The sequence below is a fragment of the Merops nubicus genome, unplaced genomic scaffold (assembly GCF_000691845.1).
Source record: "Merops nubicus isolate BGI_N331 unplaced genomic scaffold, ASM69184v1 scaffold3562, whole genome shotgun sequence".
Lineage (NCBI taxonomy): Eukaryota > Metazoa > Chordata > Aves > Coraciiformes > Meropidae > Merops > Merops nubicus.
Window position 1 is genome coordinate 25801 of NW_008591398.1, and position 18908 is coordinate 44708.

Consider the following 18908-nt stretch of genomic DNA (forward strand, 5'->3'; position numbering starts at 1 on the left):
GGGAAAGTTCAAAGCAAACCCTCCAGCACAGAGAGGGTTAATTTAGACTTCTACCTGCAAACTAAAACAAATGGGAGTAAGTTTTCCCATCAAGGGCAAAAATGGTATGAGTTTCCTCTGCATGTAGGGATCCTAGCTCACCTTGCACAACATTATCTGTGCCATTCAGTGGAAAACTGCCCCTCCTGTTTGTCTGAAGGATAGGGCTGGTTTATATTGCTTACTCAAGGTGAGTCCAGGAGACACAAAACCAAATCCCACAAAAGCCATGCTGAAAACCAAAACATAGCCAGCACCTGGACATGCTAAGTGTTAGGAGTGGAGAGAGGTCTTAGTCTCAAAATCAAGAACAGCGTTTGAGCAGCCAGTGAAAGGCTGATTCAGGAAGCTGCTACTGGAATGCAGAGTATTCACCTCTAAGCCCTAAGTTCAAATCCTCCCTTGACAAACAGCCTTCCAGACCTGCTGCTATGTGACACCAGGCGTTACTGAGTTATGTGAAATGAATTGGTTTGTTCAGATCCTCGCTTACCCATCCTAGAAAGGAGACTTCTGTCCTTCACCACAATTGTGTCTTTTACAAAACCCTTGGTGACAGGTGAGAGAAATCTCTTGATTTCGGATTTTTCAATTATATTTTTCATTAAAACAATAGTGTTGGGTGAGAAACATGAGTAGAAAAAGTGTTTCAGAACCACATTTCATTGATTGTATTGTGTGGTTGTGGAGCTGGACAGAGTAGTTCTGTTTTTTCAAAAGGATCCCACGAAATCTTGAAAATCCATTTTAAGTATCTAGAAAGTAGTAGTGACTTCCCGATGCTCTGAATCACTCAATCTGGTTACTTTCAGGTATACTGGTAATTGATGACATTGGAAACAGAGATGAAAAAGTACTGAATAGGCGTCAAAATGAGGTGAAATTACTCTGATTTTCCTTCCGCTGCAGCAAAGTATTGTATTGAATTCAAAAGCCAGTCTTGGGTACTGGAAGCCACAGAATCTGCTTTCTGGTCATGCTGGTTGGTAGGATATCCAAGAAAAAAATGTAAGTTCTGGTGCTGTGCTCTACCAGCTTAGCATGTGGCTTCTCATGAGCAAAGCCTTGTGCAAGGCGTAGCAATGAAGTAGAAGAGCTGAGTACACTGCTCATCTAACTGAAAGGAAGAAACAGACAGCCATAGGTCAACAGAGGGGAAAAGAAACAAGATATTACACACAAGTGATAGACTCATAGAATGGTTTGCATTGGAAAGGACCTCGAAGATCTGTTTCCATGTTCCTGCCATGGGAAGGGACATCTTTCACTATATCAGGTTGCTCAAAGCCCCATCTCAGCCTGGCCTTGAACACTTCCAGGGAGGGGGTATCCACAACTTATCTGGGCAACCTCTTCCAGTGTCTCACCACCCACATTGTAAACAATTTCTTTCCTTATATACAACTGAAATATACCTTCTTTTCTTTTATGAAACAAGAACATGAAAAAAGTGAATTTGGAATATTTTACTATTCCTAAAACCAGTGTCTCTTTCTAAATAACTAATTTTTTTATTGGACAATCTGCTTTATAAAGCCATTCGGTTTTGTTATTGAGTGGGGATATTAATTCCTGCCAAAACATTCAGAACTAGGGTTTTCTTGTTTTAATTATACTCTGTATTCTTAGTTCTTAAATCAAATTTCTTCCTGGTTGACTTAAAATACCAGATATAATTAATATTGCTCACAAAATATTAAATTCAGGTAGGCTTTAGGCTTCTGAAGACAAAAACTTCCATGCTTTCTCAGAATACTTCTGCAAATTTTGCATGTACAGCTATTTGTGGCATTGGGTTTAGCTTTCAAGGCATCTTGTGGCATCCAAAGTTTTAAGTCATGTGACATAAACTTTCACTAGCCCAGAAATGCAGCAGCATGAGACCAGTCAGGAGGGTGAAAGCCAGGTTAATATGCCAAGATGTGCACAAATGGCAGCTTGAAGACATTCATATTTTTTACCAAACATGGGCTGGCAAATACTGCCTTGCTTCAGTATGAGGAAGAAACTCAGAGAATTTCCCTACTTCATTAGGAAAGCCCTTCAGGAAAAAGTTGAAAATAACAGATCCAAATACATCATCAACTAAAGGTTTATATTAGGTTTAAGAACTAGCCTGTACCCCTAGATGTACACCTACACACCTATACTTCATAACTGGGTTTTTTTCTGGGTGGCAGAACTGGTAACCATATGTCCAACAGAGCTGCATACATGGGACAAATAAGAATTCAAGAGCCTGGAAAATCAAAGAACAAATATTCAGTATATAATACTGGAGACCGAAGGCAAACACTTGCTGAAATGTGCACAGAAGCTACAGGACATTACCAACTTTCTCTCTCACAAGGTGGAAAATATAATTGATGTGGGGATATTCTTAGCAAAGAAGAAAATTTATTGGGATGAAACAAAGTCCCTGATTTCAACTGATGCACTCTGAGCAAGCCCTTCTTCTCCCTCACCCTCCAAATCCTTCCAGTGGTTGTTCCCAGAACTAAAAACCACAGCTTCAAGTCTGCAAGTGGCATCACGCTTGTGTAACTTCTCATGACTGTAATCCACAGTCTCTGAGGACCTATGTTAAATTAGCTCAGTTCAGTCCAAACCTTGGCATGCTCTTGCACTCAAGCCTCACACTCAGGTAGCTGTGCCAGATGTTGATCTCTGACTGCAAAAGTAGTGCCATTCATACATCTAATTCATATTTTAGTAAATGTGGCTCACTTATAGATCCTCATGCTCCTTTTCTAATTCATTACCAAGCTTTACCTATCCACACTTCTTTGAGGGAAAGCACATGATTACTCCCTGGAGAAACATCTTGTGGAGAGAAGGGGAGAATTTATCCCCCCTGCTGAAAAAAAAAAAACCAAAACCAATCCTACTTCCTTAGCTCTTTTACATCCCAAGGTTTCTGTGTCAGCTCTACTTGCCCTTGCAGTGTAACCCTACCACAGATTCCTAAACACTTCTCAGCTGAAGTAGTTTGGCCTTTGAACTCTCTTCCTATCACTGATGGTTTGTTTTGTCAAATGACAATGAGCAAGCCAAAGTGCCGAGGAGACAATTACTGACTGCTGATGTCCTGATGCAGGTTCAAAACCACAAGGAGGGGAGCAGGAAAAAACAGGAATGTCAAGAATCCCAGCATGCCATTAATGACCTAGCAAAGTAGCAAAAGCTATTCATGCTACTGACAGAAGCTGCATGCAGGTGCTGAGTGTTCACCAAACGAGATAAAAGATGGTACAAGAGTCTGAGAGCTCATTCAGCCCCTTGGCTTTCAAAACTACCGTACTGCTATTAGGCCCTCATCCTACAAGTTACAACAGGCAGACCAGCACTTAAGCCCTGCCTGCTACGCTAAATTTCAGATCTGGGACCTTAAAAATTACTTCAAGCAAAGTTTTCTTGAGTCTTCTGAAGACTTGGTCACTCATTTTAAAGACAATTTAGGGGCCTTTGTGTGGGCTTGACTATCAAAATAATACATGGGTATACATTACCTCCTATGCTTTTTTACACACAGGACAGCTGTCAGGAATTTTTTGAGGAAACCCTTTTCATTAGAAACATATTGCAACTGAAATTGTTTTGGGCTCTCGTTTGTTTTCTGACTTCCAGTTTTCACTGTGTTCTTAGAACAAACTGCTAATCTCTTCAGTTCTTCCATTCCTCCAAGTGTTAAAGCTTACCTTTTTTTTCATTGCTAGTACAGTGTTTCAGCTATACCTATATAATGATAAATAATCACCCCCTCTGGAACTCAGAGCGTGGTAATTGATGTGAGTCCTATCACAGAGATTTGGGGATCCAATCACAGAATTATTCTCGAGCCATTTCCTCAGCCCCCGGGGTAAGAATTGCACACACTAAGCAGTCTCTCCTTCTAGTAGGACCGCTGTCAAATGCTGTGACTGCTTATGTAAAGTGGGTGATACAGGAATTGAGACACGAAACTAGACAATACCAAGCGATTGCTGGACTCAGGCTCAACCTCCTCCTTTACACAGTTGCTGCCAGTATGGGTTTGATCCACTGTATGTATTCAGTCTATTCTTTTAATTGCAAGGATCTTGCAATTAAAGCTGAATGTTGTGCTCAAGAGACAAATGGAAATAGAAAGCTTTGTTTATCCAGCTCAGCTAAAGACTAACCAAAAATACAGACTTGCCTTTTGCTGCACTGCTTTAGCTTCTCTTATTTGCTTTTGTAAGTTATATATGCAAAGAAAGCACAATTTATTTTCTGCATATATTCTAGTATTAGCCTAATTCCTGCAGTTATCATTAAGAAAGCCAGTTATATCTGCTATCATAGGCTCACAGCGTACAGGGACAAGTAAATTATTTCTTAAAGCCATCTTAACTTCTAACCAATACCATCAGGCACTCTCAGCCTGTTATCACATTGTTGCCAGACCCATGCCCAGAACTGACTTTATATTTTCTCTGTAATCCTGTGTAAAAGACCAAAAACAACCATTCAACTTTGACACTTAAGTTCTTACAGGCTGCACTACTGGGTGAATTAGTAGTGGGCTGGTAGCTACAAGTGCCAGCTGTTTTATCTGAAGAAAAAAAGGGAGGATGTTGAATTCTTCAAGAGCATAAGTAACATTCAAAATTATGACCAACTGGCAGTAAGCCTCTTGCTTCTTACAAATATTACCAACAACACAAACCCAAAAATAACTTACAAGTCATCAGGACAACTGTTTGGAGATTCCAGTCTTCCTCCTGCTTGTACATGGTGTAAAACTTCTGTATTGGAGAAACCTGGATATGGTTGTTGACCCAAAGTTAATGTTTCCCACACTAAGATGCCAAAAGCCCTACAGAACACCAATAAAACCATTTAATTACCATGGATGTCAAAACCAACCTCCCTGTCAACAGTTAAAACGTCTCTAACCTAAGAACAAGACTCAGTTACAAAAATAGTGAGTAACAAGTTTTAATTTTTAATGAAACAAATCATACACCCTTAAGTCAGCCTCTGGAATAGCTAAAATAAACGTGCAGAACTGACAGACTTTCCCAGAACGGCTGAGATGCAGCTTAGAAGACATTGAGTGCCCTAGGTAGCACTCTCTGTTTGAGCATGTCCTTCTCACTTAAACAAGTATTTAGAAATCTCTAGAGGTGTCCTAGGAAAGGCAGAGAGACAAGTTCTCCTAAGCACCACTCACAAAGCAATCAGCACCTCATTTGGTTTGGCACAGAGCACTAAACAACTTGTTAGATAAATGTAAGAGTAGCAGTCAAATAGATGGGCTGCCAGGGCTAAGGACTTGGACAAGGTTGGTGGGCTATAGTCCACCATGAGTACTTATAGCTACCAAAATCTAAAGCTGTGTAAATCTCAGGTTTAATGGATCTGGTTTACTTTGCTTTTTTTCCATGCCACCTGACAGCACGTTTCTGCTTCTTTACAATAAACTCAAACCCACCCAAATACACACTTTAAGCAAACTTTCACAGCAAGATACTATGACCTTCCCCTGACGATGGTGAGAAATTTGGGCTCCAAAATGAATTCACCAGAAGAGGGTGAAACGCTAAGGAGAAAGTATTTGGCTATAGGAAGGAAATGCCAATTAGCCTAATGGAAAACAAAGTGGAACAACATGCAGGCAGTCAATTCACTTCCCAGTTAAGCAAAAACCACATTGTGGGCCCAGTACAAAATTGTTTGATGAGTGACACTAGTTCTTTCCAGCCAAAATCCAAAGTTAGAGCTCAAAACACTAAAAAATATATCCATGCAAGTACTGTCATGGTGCCAAACTTTTCATCAGCTCATTAAAATATCACTTAGGAGGAAACATGTATTAACCTAAAAATTATTAAAGATGGCAATATGCAACCTTATCTTTCCTCCTCTAAATCAATATTTTACTGCTGTAGGACTTAGTATGATTATTCCCACAGCTGTGTGGCTGCTATTACTCACCAGACATCGGAGTGATTTGTAAATACACCATCAACAAGGCTTTCAGGAGCCATCCACCTGACAGGGAGTAGGCCTTCTCCTCTTTTCCTATAATAGTCATTTTTATAGATATCTCTGGCAAGTCCAAAATCACCAATCTTCACTACGCGGGAGGAGCTCTTGTATTCCTTCTCTGACACAAGGCAGTTGCGAGCAGCCAGGTCCCTGATTTATAATGCAGAAACAAGATGATGGAGTTAGCATTGCAGAATAACTCGTGTCAGAAGGGACTCAAGAGGTCATCTGGTTCAACAAGATGTCCATCCTCAGAGCAGTGCCAACCTCAAGGTCAGATCAAGTGACTTAGTGCCTCAACCAGTTAAGTTTTGCATGTCTTCAAGACCAGAGATGACACAGACTCTCTGGACAACTTGTTCCAGTGATTGATCCCACATGTTGTGAACAATATTATCTAATTTCCTTTGCTGTAACTTGTGCCCATTGCTTCTCATCTTTTCCTCTGAGAAATGTCTGGCTCTGTGCCCTCTGTAGCTACCCATTAGGCAGATGAGGGCAGTAAATGCATGTCTCTACTTGCCCTTCTCTTTTTCACATGGGATATGATGAGCGCCATGAGTCCTGGATACAGATCTTCGAGTAGTCCAACATTTTGAGAGAGAACTGTAGGTGTTTTTTTGCAGAAAAGAGTAAGATTAAATTTTACTCTAGTGCTCTCGCCTTTCCTGTTACATTGTGACATCTTTCTAGGCATTTTTTCCCAGGAAAGATAATTAGTCCCAGTATTGTAGGTAAACCATGGAAGACTAAGGGAACAAGTTCTGTACCTGTGTATAAAATGCATTTTCTCCAGATAGACACAGCCTTTGCAAATATCCAAACATATATCCAAGAGGTCAGTCACTGTCAGTAAGGGATGCTGGAGCTACAATAAACAAAGACAGAAGTTAGCCATGTATTCCAGTTTTACAAGCTCAGAATGACAGCCTCCCTTTAAGATAGTATTGTTTTCTCATTTAGAATGCATAGGATTTTTCTAAAACATGCAAAGCACAGGTGCAAAACTTCTGCATGTCAACAGAGCACATGCTAATTACCAGCAGGGTAAACTGTCAGATCACTGCACTGCAAGGCGGGTGAACACATCCTGTTCTTTGATTTGGGGCTAAGAATATCCTGGGACCTTCAGAATTGTTCCTTCAGTGCAGTGGAAGAAATAGGACCCTGAGAATTTCCTCCTACTCTCAGATCAGGTTTCCTTGCTGTTGTATCAATGTATTATTCTAACTAGAATACATATATATACATATATATACATTTCAGTAGCATTCAATACCGACTGTGGATTTGATCTGATCATGTAAATGAACGAGACAATTGCTATAATGCTATTAAATTTCAGTGTTGAGTCCTTTTGACCTACAATTCTACCACCCATATTCTTAAACTTCATGCTAACTATAGGAAAAAAATAATTAAAGGCATTTATTCTTTATTATTTTCTCCTCTTTTCTTCTAAAGGCTTTGAAAATATGTGCACAGAGACAGTATCTTCTTATGTGCCTGGACTATGCCTAGCACATTAAAGATACTGCTGCTATTCAAAGACAAAAAAAAAGAACCCCTATGAGCCCTAATAGATCAGATACATGACCATTATTTATGATCTCTTTTTAAAGAACTGTTCATGGTATTCCAAGATAGAAACTCAGTAGACATCTCATGACTGAAAACACAATTTTGGTTAATGGTCTAATGACATTCAAACTCTTTCACAACTCTGAATGCAAGGTCAGCACTCAACGTTGAAGTCCGAGGGCATAAGGTAAAAGCCAGGTCAAACCTGGCAGGTATAGAAACAACTGAATATCGGTATAGTCTTTGAGAAAGGGAAAAAAATGAGAAATTGGGCAGTTAAAGTTTAAAAGTCTAAGTCTTATGGTCTTTCCCCACCTTTTGCTTTCTGGCTCCTCGTAAGTAACTAAGCAGATCCCCTCCTTCCATCAGCTCCAGTATAAGGTACTGAGGTTCATTTAACAGACACACGCCAAGTAACTTCAGAATGTGGGGGTGATTAAATTTACTGAAGAGAAGGAAATGACTGTAAGATTGCACATAAGAAATACACCTGGTTGATAGGTAATAAAGTGCATATAGCTGCAAGCAATGAATAAGCAGCTGGGCCTTTACAATGCTCCCTCTACCAACAACATGATTTAGTAACTCCCAGTGCCTGGATTTGCTTGGTCATGGGGAGAGTTCAGGGACATCCTTTCAAAAGACAGGCTGACACTGTACTTTGATGGGCACTCTAATGCATGCATGCATATTAAAAGCACAGTTAATCATATTTCCAATAAGAAAAGGAAGGTAACCAAATTGTAACCTAACTAGGAATAACATAAATCGCCACCTGCTCATTAAAGGTGTCTATTTTAATAGACTATTTTTACTACTCTGATCACAGTAGAACTGCTGATTCAGAGGAATGCACAGAAAAAGGCAAAAGCACAAGGTGAAACATACTATTTTCACAATTTGGAGAAGAATTGTTTCTCAGAATATATTTTCAAGAGAAAATATGCACAAGGAATACTTGCAGATATGCTAGTAACTGCCTGTGTTTGCCCAAAAAGATAGAGATTACCACAGAGCAGTCAACACTCTCAGACCTAGCACTTTTTAAAGAATAAAGAATGTTTATTGCACTGTCAGTGCCTGTGTTTTTACAATCGCATTTCTTATGCTGGACAATTATTTTCCTGTCACACTGCTGTGTGAAAAGACTTGCACCAGCAGTCAGAGAAACTTGACTCTATCAGGGGAACTGGTGGTATCCAAAATGTTGCCAAATGCACCAGCATAAACAAACAAATAAACCAGAGAGACATTTTCCTTCTAACCACTTTCAAGTCACATAATCTTAGGTGTGAGCAAAGAGTCTAGCAAAAAGTGTGATTTCAGATTTGACAGCTCTCCTCAGCCCCTAGCACATACCTCTCAATCAGACAAACTTTGGCACTCTCAAGAAGAAAAAGAGGAGGAATAGCACCTGGCACTTTCATTACAGGTCGAGCAGCCCTTTCTCTACTGAGCTGTCATTCCTTACTTCCCAAGTGATGGGATACACCCAAGAATTTGCCATGTATATTTGTACACAAATGGCTTGCCAATGACCAATATCAAATGACTTTTTGAAATACAGGCAACTCCATTTCCCCATTGCTACATAGCAATAAGAGAAGAAAAAAAATAGTCTTTGCTTAAATAGGACAGTATGAATAACACTACAACATAAGTTTTAATGAACATCCAAAAAAGCAAGCAAAGTAAAAGTTGCATTTAAATATCTAACATCAAGGTTTGTAAACAACCGTGTCCACTTATTTTTCCTCCCTCCCCTTGGTTTCATTTATGAGACCTTACAGATGAATATTAAGAAAAATCATTAAGCCCTCTGTGAGGGAACTAAATAATTAGTTTTTCACATTAAAATAATGAAAGATTTAAAGCATATAAAACATACAGGGTTTTATTATTATTTTTTAAAGACTACTAGGAATATATAATAGTTACATTTTTCTATTCTCTTCATTTCTATCTTTTATTGTATCGGTGTATATAAGGGCTCGCATCAGTGTTTACATTGAAATGTGATGTTTTCCAATGATTTATTTTTCCAGTATTTCTGAGTTGGGTTTATTAGCTGCAGTAAGAAATCAGAATTGGGGATGCTTCAGAGATTTTTAGTGTGCATACATATCATTTCCATACTACACAGTAAAGAGATCTTAACTGGGTTTATGACTGCTATGTAGACTAAAGATAGATTGTAGAAAGTTTATACATGCTACTTACCCCTTGTCATTAATTTACACTTTACTGACATGGTTCTATTTTGTTTTTCACTAGCCTCTTACCTTATCTAGTGTAGAATGTGTGAAAAAGTTAGGCAAAAAAATGCAAGATTTTAAAAAATATATAAACACAAAAAAGAGTGCCATGAAAACAAATTTCAAAATTCATAGCACTATGTCTTCTGTACAGGATATAAAATCCTTCATTTTTCAAAAGATGCTTCTAATTCTGCACTCATGAAATAAAAGTCAGAGAAGTGCATCTGAAAACTAAACCACACACTCAGTCTTACATTACCAGCTGAAAACTTCAGTTGAACTTCTACTTGTTTCTGTGGAGACTCTGGAATACCAGATTTCTAGCTTACACACAGACTTTTCTATGTAAAATTCTTGCACGGGTGACAGATGCATTATTTTTTTAAACCTACTTCACCAGAAGAGGTATGTGGCAGCCTCTAGTGGTATATAAGTACATTTTAAAAAACAGCTCCCACACTAAATTGAAACTTCAAGGCATCAGCTTGTTTTGATATGTTTATTCTGGTAAAATGGGATTAGCCAAATGTTGCCCAATCGCCTTTAACAACCTAGTTTTAGGAATGCAAGCATACTGTAATGTATCAGTCCAAAACCCAATAAATCTGGTATGAACATGCTGAAATTTTAGTCTGTATCTTGAATTTTTCTAACAATTTCTACAGCTTTATTTTAATAAAATTCATTAGCAGTAATTTGAGTTTTTAGCAGAAACAGAAGAACATGCCAATAATGCCACAGTAATTTGTTCAAAGGAAAATGTTGCTTTCCTTCCTCTTGAAGGCCACCACCCTCACATGATACTGGCTTTGACGGGTGCTCAGTGGGAAAGCTGTCCCTACCTCATTAAGTGTGCCTCCTTCAAGAATTCACTCTTCTCGTGGTCTGTCACACCCTTCTTCAAAGTCTATTCAACAGAAAGAAGAAGTGTAATAACGCTTAGGTGACCACCACCGTTACTACATACCACTTTAGTAAAGCAATCAGACACAGACATGGACTTAAATATATGTTATTTTCCAGCAATCATTACAAAGAGATAGATTCAGATTTAAGTGACTTGCAAGAAATACTGCAAGGGAATACCTAAATCTGTCAACACCTCTTTCTGTGGTATGGCTCCTGAGTCGAATCTCTCTGCCCATCCCATTCTGTTGCCAGAGAAATACACAGCTGCAATTACCTTGACTGCTACTTTGGATTCTCCACTTCCTTCTGCCAGGATGTCTACTGCAGTCCCTTCATATACCTCTCCAAATGCTCCGCTTCCTAACAATTTGTGTAAGTTCAGTTTGTCCCGAGGGAAAGCTGGCAATGATTCAATCTCTGCTTGAGAAGGGAGTGTGCTACAAAACAGCAATATTAGTCACTTGTTCATATCTAAGAATGTTTGAAATGTCATTGAAATACTTCCTCAAATGAAACCGGTACTCTTTGTCTCACCAGAGACATTTAAGGGCCTGATCAGGTGAAGCGTGGATGTTTTGGAAGTATTGGAAAACACCAAGATTTCTTCCTTCCCCAAGCACTTGCATTTCTTGTCATCGTGAGGGCACAGGGTGGGCTAGAGGCAATCCAGGCCAAGGTGCAAGTCAGGGAGCCAACATGGCAGGGCCTACTTCAGAGCACTGAATGGGATGAGTGCACTGACGAGTACCAGTCCTGGGAAGCCCTCCTAGATGTTTCTGTTCTGAAAATACGTTTGCACTAAGGACATACCTTACAGCATAACAGGCATTGGTTAGTCCCACTGTCTCAGCCATCCCCCTGAGTTGAGCTAATTCTTTATCTTCCTTGACAAACACTATCTGTCCAGGCAAGGCCTGTTTTTGACATTTCCATCTTTGGTGCCATACTGAAACAGAAAAGTAGACTGTCAGATATTTTACTCTGAGAGCAACCCAGAGTGCAGTAGGCTACAGGGGTTTCGTTATTATGTTCAGCATGACCACCCAGCAGCTCATGTAAGAAAAGCATTTCCATCTGGTCACTGGTTTTTTTGCCACAGAACATAGACAACTGCTCCTTAAACTACGAAATCAGCCAGGCTTCCACTTCTGTATGTGTCAAGACGCAAGCCCAAAGGGCTGCTATTGTATCCCTGGGAGAAAATGACGAGTAAGAGGGCAGGACCATCAGATGTGGACATTTACATCTCAGGGTAATCTATACATCCTTTCTTCAGGAGTAAAGCCTGAGAGGAAAAATATGGGACCTTTTGGTGAGTAAATGCAATATCCAGCTCGAGAATTATAAAGTGCAAGTTTTTATAAGGATACATGGGAACATCAGAAATCCTTCAGCATTCCTATGCTCTCACTGCAAGAAGTCAACATCAAGAAATGCCTGAGGATGGAGTGATTTGGTGTCCTGTCAATACTGAAAACACAACCAGACTAGGGCCTCAGAGGATGAGAAAGTATAAATTTCTGCCAGCTCCCAGCTTGGGGATTGTTCAGCATTTCCCTAAACCTGGAGGCTGATAATCTCCTGCCATCTGAACTGCCTTTTAAGGAGGCCTGGTGAAACAAGGGCATGCAAAAAACTCAGCCACATACCAAAACCAAATAGCATGACCACAGTCAAGCCCAGCACAACAACTCCGATCACAGCAGCAATGGCAATGATGGTGTCTGGGGAGATCATGATATCTGTTAAATAAAAGGAGAAAATTTGTTAATGACGATGTATACAAATTATATTAGTCCTATGGAGCTGAGCAAACCTCAGAGAACCCTCAAGATGCCTGCTATGTAAATGTCTTCCTCTGCACAAAGCTCTCCTGTAGGCTGTATGTAGATGTCTATATTTGGTCAGACTAATCCTCCTCCCTCAGCTCTGTGCCATTCCTGGGGCGAAGACCTACTGTGTACAGAGAAAGGCAAAATGATGAACTGCTTGACTGCTCAAGGTGGGGTTTTCAAAAACCCACAGAGTGTAGGTCTACTGTTCTGGCTAAAGGCAAGAACTGATCCTCACATCCTAACCCTGTGTGGCAGCTAGACTTTGTTTCAAGAATCATTCCATAATTCAGAGTGCAGGGCCAGAGAGACAAAGCAGGTAAGTAATCAGAAGCAAATTTCAGACCCACTGTTCTGTGCAAAAGAGCCTGGAGTAGTACTGGCAGCTGGGACTACCATATAAATGTCACAATTTATTACCTCTTAGATATACTACCTTACCTGTGCAGCAACATCATTATCAAAATAGCAGGTGTCTCTGCATAAATCAATATGTTAATTCTCAATAAAAAACCTGATTAATAGAATAAGAAAGTACAGGACATACCTTCACCTAAAATTATATCCTTGCTTGTGTCACTGTATTCTCCAAGTCCCAGCACGTTTGCAGCTGCTGCTCTAAACTGGAAGGTTCCTTCTAAGTTCTTGGCCTTCCATGTGCAAGTACTGTCACAGGAGCCATTGTAAACCACTTCCCATAAGGACTTCACTTTGTTGGTGCTGTCAGACTGCTTCCTGCAACAGGCACAGCAAAATAACACAGGTATGTCATTAACATGGTGAGCTTATAGCCTCCCCCCCTGCCTCAGCCATTCTTCATTTCAGCTCCATGGCCTTCACATGCCTGCATGAAAGCTCAATCTGGTCATGGGGTTTTGGCTACAGAGCAGAAAATTGCATCGTGCCATTTCAGCAATGCTAAGAACTACACATCTCTAGCTTGGCATTGGAAATGAAATGCTAGAACACTTTAGACATAAAAAGCTCCAGCACTCTCTCACCTGCTTCAGTGTGCACCTCACAGCCAAGATTTCAAAATCTTATTTAGCTTTCAGAAAAAAATATAAGCATTTATTTTTGTGCCCTGTTAGAGGTTTTTTCTTTCCTGGACCTAGAGTAATTCAGTGGCTCTTGTGCATCAGGTTTCACAAGCTAAACAGGAAACAAGTCATTGGCAGTGAAGACACAATTCTTTAGCTAGCCAGTTTCCCTTAGTATCTGCTGACTGCTGGGTGTTATTTCTTCCTTTCCCCATTGGACTGAGATTGATTGCTCACAATAAATTCAGAGCTGATTATTCACCAACCAAAAGAAGACCATGTATTTAAACTTGAAAGGCCATATCTGAAATATCATTTAATGTCACACAAGACTGTAATATTTCATGTGAAATGATCTTCATGAATATGTCAATCATTCTCCCAACACACTTTAATGCAAAAAAAAAAAAAAAGGCCAAACACTTCTAAAACCGAAAGACATGGGAAAACTGTATGTTCATGTCCTTGGTGTATATACATCCCTATCAGAGCTGTATGAAAGACTAGGGTTGTTTCAAAGTGCCATGCACATATTTTCTAGAATGCTGTACAATTTACCTAACATTTTTCTACCTGGTGTAAAAGAATGATGAGGCTTAAAGCGGAATTCAGTCAAAATCATCATGTGCACATTCAAACTGCAGGAGAAAAACTTATTTCCTTTAAAAAAATACCCCAACACTTCAGTGATGCATTATGATTCCAGAGATGAATAAGGAGCTGGAGCCTGTAGAACACAGTAGCTAACACACAGCCATGACACAGGCCAAGGGACTGTCCTTTGTTTACCCATCCACAGCAAGCCAGGTACAAACTGGCTGTTGGCATATCAAAATTATTGTGGTCTCATAGCAGGCAGGTCAGTGCTGCTGTATGCTCACAGAAGTGTATGGAGGAAGCTTACAGCACCAGGAAAATATGTCTGGGTGAAAACTTATATAGGCAAAGTATGCCCAGCTCCACAGTGCTGTCTGTCCTTAGCTTTTATAAGCAAAGCTAACTGAGGAGAAAGAAATAATAGCTGTTTAAAAAATTGCTTCCCTCTATCAATGTGATAGGAATATCTGGAAGACAGTCTCCTAATTTTTAAATAATGCATTAATTAAGCCTTACTCAACCTGCCTTAAATAGACTTCTCCAGAGTCGCCGTCAAAAAAATGTGAAGTTTCAAAGCCACTGCCCACAGCAAATTATTCTAACGTGTCCATTCAGCCCTTCCAATGTCAGTGCAGGAATAAGTGTGAATTAACACTCTATAGATGCCTAATGAGTGTGACATGTACAGTCCAGGCAATCTGTATTTGATGACAGAGCACTTTACAAATTATCGAGTCATCCCATGTTGGCGGGAATACCTTATGATTTTTTTCTGGCAACAGTGTAACACCTTTTCATGAATCATCTGAACACTAAGATACTTCTACATATATTTTAGCTGAAAATACATATTACAAGCTTCAAATTTGTGATTTGAAAATATTTCCAAATTTTCTCATTCACCAACGTATATCCAAATATATCCCTGTATTTCAAGGTTGGCCTGGAAGTATTATTAGTGTATATTTTCTTCTAAGTTTTCCAGGAATTTCTATAAATTATAGCTACTTAGCTTAGTCAAGAAAGAAACCCCATGAGAAGGGGCATTTGCACCATAGATATTTTACTCTTTTCATCAGAGCCAAGCTTGAAAGCTCCTGCACACCTGGATTTGTTGTGGGCTGCTCCCTGTGGGATGAGTGTCTGCACACATAGCTTACCTGCTTTCTAAGACGTAGTAGGTCAGGTTGCTTCCATTGTCATCAGCTTTTTCCCACTGTACAGAATTTTTAGCATCCTCTGCTTTTTTTGGAACTCCTGGCTTACTAGGAACACCAGCTTAGGCCAAACAGTGGAAGAAACAGAACTTTTAAAATGTGTTTATTTCAAGACAAAGGGCTAACAGGCAGAGAGAAAAGTTTAGAAGTGTACGTAGGTGTTTAGGCATATCTATGTCAATAATTCCAATGGAGAAAAAATCTTTGGCCTTCTCTCTGTGATGGACAGATGTCAAAATTGTCATTCAGATGCAGTCTTCCATCAGTAGTTATAAGTTCACATGCATATAGGCATTTCATTTTAGTTTCACTCACTCTTTTCCTCTGTTCCACTTGGAATTGAATCTCATTTCTTTCCTCCTATACTTTTTGCATATATTGGTATGATGATTTTTTTTTTTCAAACATACACAACTATTGGTTCCTAGTATAAGAAAATTGCCTGCTAAATTTTACAGAGTATTATGTTTGAATATTCACACCCTGAAAATAGTCTTACAATCTTGTTACCTTACACAAAGTGCTTACCTGTGGTTTTAAAGCTTGTTGAAGACGAAGTGCTTTTCACTCCTGTAACATAAGCTACTGTTACTCTCACAAAGTAGTTGGTGGAAGGAAGAGTCCCTGTGAGATTGCATGTGTAAACAAGATCTGTTGTGCACATGATGCTTGCAGGAGAAAACCAGTCACTTTTTGTTTGCCACTAGAAAAATAAAATATCATCATGATCGGCTTTCTTGCTTTGCTGAAAACATGTCACAGCTCTATTCCTGGGTCTGTCAAACACTTTGCTGTCTTTTAATGTTGTAGGGGAGAGATTATGCACGTGCCACCTCAATCACAGGACTTTGTCTTTGTAGAGCCCAAGGACACAAAATCTAGTTTTTTTCTTTGTTTTTCAGGAGACCTCCAAGACTTGGCAGCCACAAAGGACAACAGATTAAGTGACCCCTTTGCACAGCCAAAAGAGGCCTTTCCCTTGTTTATCTCTGTGCAGCTTGTATTTCTGAGTCACCATGACCTGTCCTTCAGTTCAGCTTGCCATGATGCAATTGAAAGGAGGCAGTTTAGCGCAATTGTGCTATATTTGTTTTAGAGCAGGGAGATGTTTGGTGTAGGCTTAACGAATCTGATTATCTATATTAAGGAATCTATGTGATCTAGTTTAGCACATGACATCTTCTGTGTCTAGTGGTCCAGACCTTAACATCTGAAGCTTACATCCATGCTGCTGTCACTGCAGCACTTGCTTCTACAGTCTGCACTGCCAGACCTGTTTTTCTCTCTGGCATTTTGTCCTAACCTATATCACAGCCAAATAAAATTCATATACTAGATTGAGCTGATATTTAATTGTGAAACCCCTTTTTTTCTCTTTCTTGTGCAGAGTAGACATAGGATTTTTAGCTACAAGCCAGGCTGGGGGAGGGAAGTGTGGAAAGAGGGAGGGGACTCTGCTGAAACACGAGACCTGTGAGGAATCCTGGTGGGGTCATCCAGGATGTCTTCTGATACTATGGTGTACTAAATGCTACAGCTGCACTCCCCCTTGTTCCTGGCAAACACTGCCCCCATTCTGCCCCTTCTGAACCACTAAGACTGATGTCATCATGCCCAAATTATCTACTGAGAGTCTCCATATACATCCTGACACCCTGTCCTGCTCAACAGGACAGAATGGGTTAAATTTGTCTGATGTGGGAAAAAAACAAGAGGGTATTTTTACCTTACGAAGCTCAAACCAGAAGCTGGTTTCATTGACATGCAGAGGAGCTCTCCATTCTAGCTGCAAACTTGTATTTCTGGGAACTATGTTGACAGGTGCAGGTGGAGTCTCAAAAGTTTTTGCAATAACAGTGACACTTTCAGAAAACCAGTTCTCATCAGGATGAAAAGCAAGGACCTAGTAAGGAAACAGATGAACTATACAGCACCAGACCAGTTGAAAAGGTGACTTTAGCAGCTCCAAGTGTTTGTAAAACCAGCTGTTTTCAAACAAGACAATATCCAGGTAATATAGATATAGAAAGTTTTTGAGCCTCACAGCTGCAATGTTGCACATCTTCAGGCTTGAAGTTCATGGTCTAGCGTCCCCTTCCTCAAAGACTCTTCTTAGTTTCTCATTTCATTTTTGTACCAAGATATCTTCTCTTTCTAGACCTTTCTTAAATGCCACACACTCCTACACAGACATGCAGATGTCACATCACATGCTAGGCAGTGTTTTAGAATCACCAAAAACAGAAGGTGAGGAAGTGCCTTAGCACACTGCTTTCCATCAAGCCACAATCAAATATGACCTATGCTTGCATACGCATACTTAACATAAATACACATAGATACATAGGTATTTGTGTGTTTGTGTATATCTATTCCACATTATATTGTTCAAATCATTAACAAAAGCACAAAATCAAGTTGTGACCAGAACAGAGATCCCCTCCAGCCACCAACTGAATGTTCTCCCAGCCCATGCATGAACTGTGGAAACAACTCTCTGTATTTATCATGCACCCAGCACACATTCTCCAGACAATACATTTTTACTCTGGTGTGAGCCCTGCTGTCCAGATTTGTAATTTGCTGTTTTCCTTTTAACCCTTCATCTGTAAAGGGAGGATTAGTATGTTTCATTCTCACAAATCCACACTAGACAATTTTATTCCACTATTATCCTCTAGATGCTTGCATACTGTCTGTTTATCATTTTGTCCTAATATAGTCCTAGTGATACCTATACGTGTCTTAATACAGTCCAACAAAACTGTATACGTCCTTAAAATAAGTTTGGGTACTGAAGTTACACAAAATGGTCTATAATTTCCTATTTGAAGCCGTGTGACTTTTTTTTTCTCTAGTTCTGTGGGACTTACTCTCTTCCAAAAGTTACAGAAGATAATTGTGAACATTCACAGAGTTTTTAAACCATCTTCATATGTTGTTTAAGGCCATCAAATGCTGCTGACTCAAATGCATATAACCTATATAAGTATTCTGTAACCTGATCTTTCCATCTCCTGATCTGTTGTGCTGCTGTTGGTTTCGTGCAATTGTGTTAAATTATCTAGTTACAGGTCCTCTGTTCCTAAAAACTAAACAAAAAAAAAAAAAGTGCTAGATACAGCAAGCTATCCTTCCTTTTGTCTTCTGTTTCAGCATACTAACAGAGCCTTCCCAACTGTCTTTTCAGTCCTTGCTACTGTGAACACCTTCAGCTCCTCCACCTTCCTAATTTTATCTCCATGTTCAGTTCCTCTCTCCTGCTTATTCTTACAGTGATGACACGTGCTCAGGCAGGTAATGCTGACATTACTTCAGGATGGTGCTCCCCCTGCCCTGGCTATCCAGAAAGCCTTGCTGCCTGAATCTGATGGCAGGAGTGGGCAGGGCAGCTGATATGCCTGCACCTCAATTCTCACATTT

General features: G+C 39.8%; 1 protein-coding gene across 1 annotated transcript in view; it reads right to left on the reverse strand.

Annotated features, from left to right (window-relative positions):
* Positions 1-18908, reverse strand: part of ROS1 (ROS proto-oncogene 1 , receptor tyrosine kinase) — a 68861-nt gene that overhangs the window by 9997 nt on the left and 39956 nt on the right. The window contains exons 32-43 of the mRNA XM_008950233.1: positions 17212-17388; positions 16014-16188; positions 15429-15546; positions 13179-13366; positions 12449-12541; positions 11610-11745; positions 11074-11236; positions 10733-10797; positions 7948-8077; positions 6822-6919; positions 5998-6201; positions 4742-4876 (exon numbers count right to left, since the gene is read on the reverse strand). Of these exons, the coding sequence (XP_008948481.1) occupies positions 4742-4876; positions 5998-6201; positions 6822-6919; positions 7948-8077; positions 10733-10797; positions 11074-11236; positions 11610-11745; positions 12449-12541; positions 13179-13366; positions 15429-15546; positions 16014-16188; positions 17212-17388 (1682 nt within the window). The remainder of the gene's footprint in view (positions 1-4741; positions 4877-5997; positions 6202-6821; positions 6920-7947; positions 8078-10732; positions 10798-11073; positions 11237-11609; positions 11746-12448; positions 12542-13178; positions 13367-15428; positions 15547-16013; positions 16189-17211; positions 17389-18908) is intronic.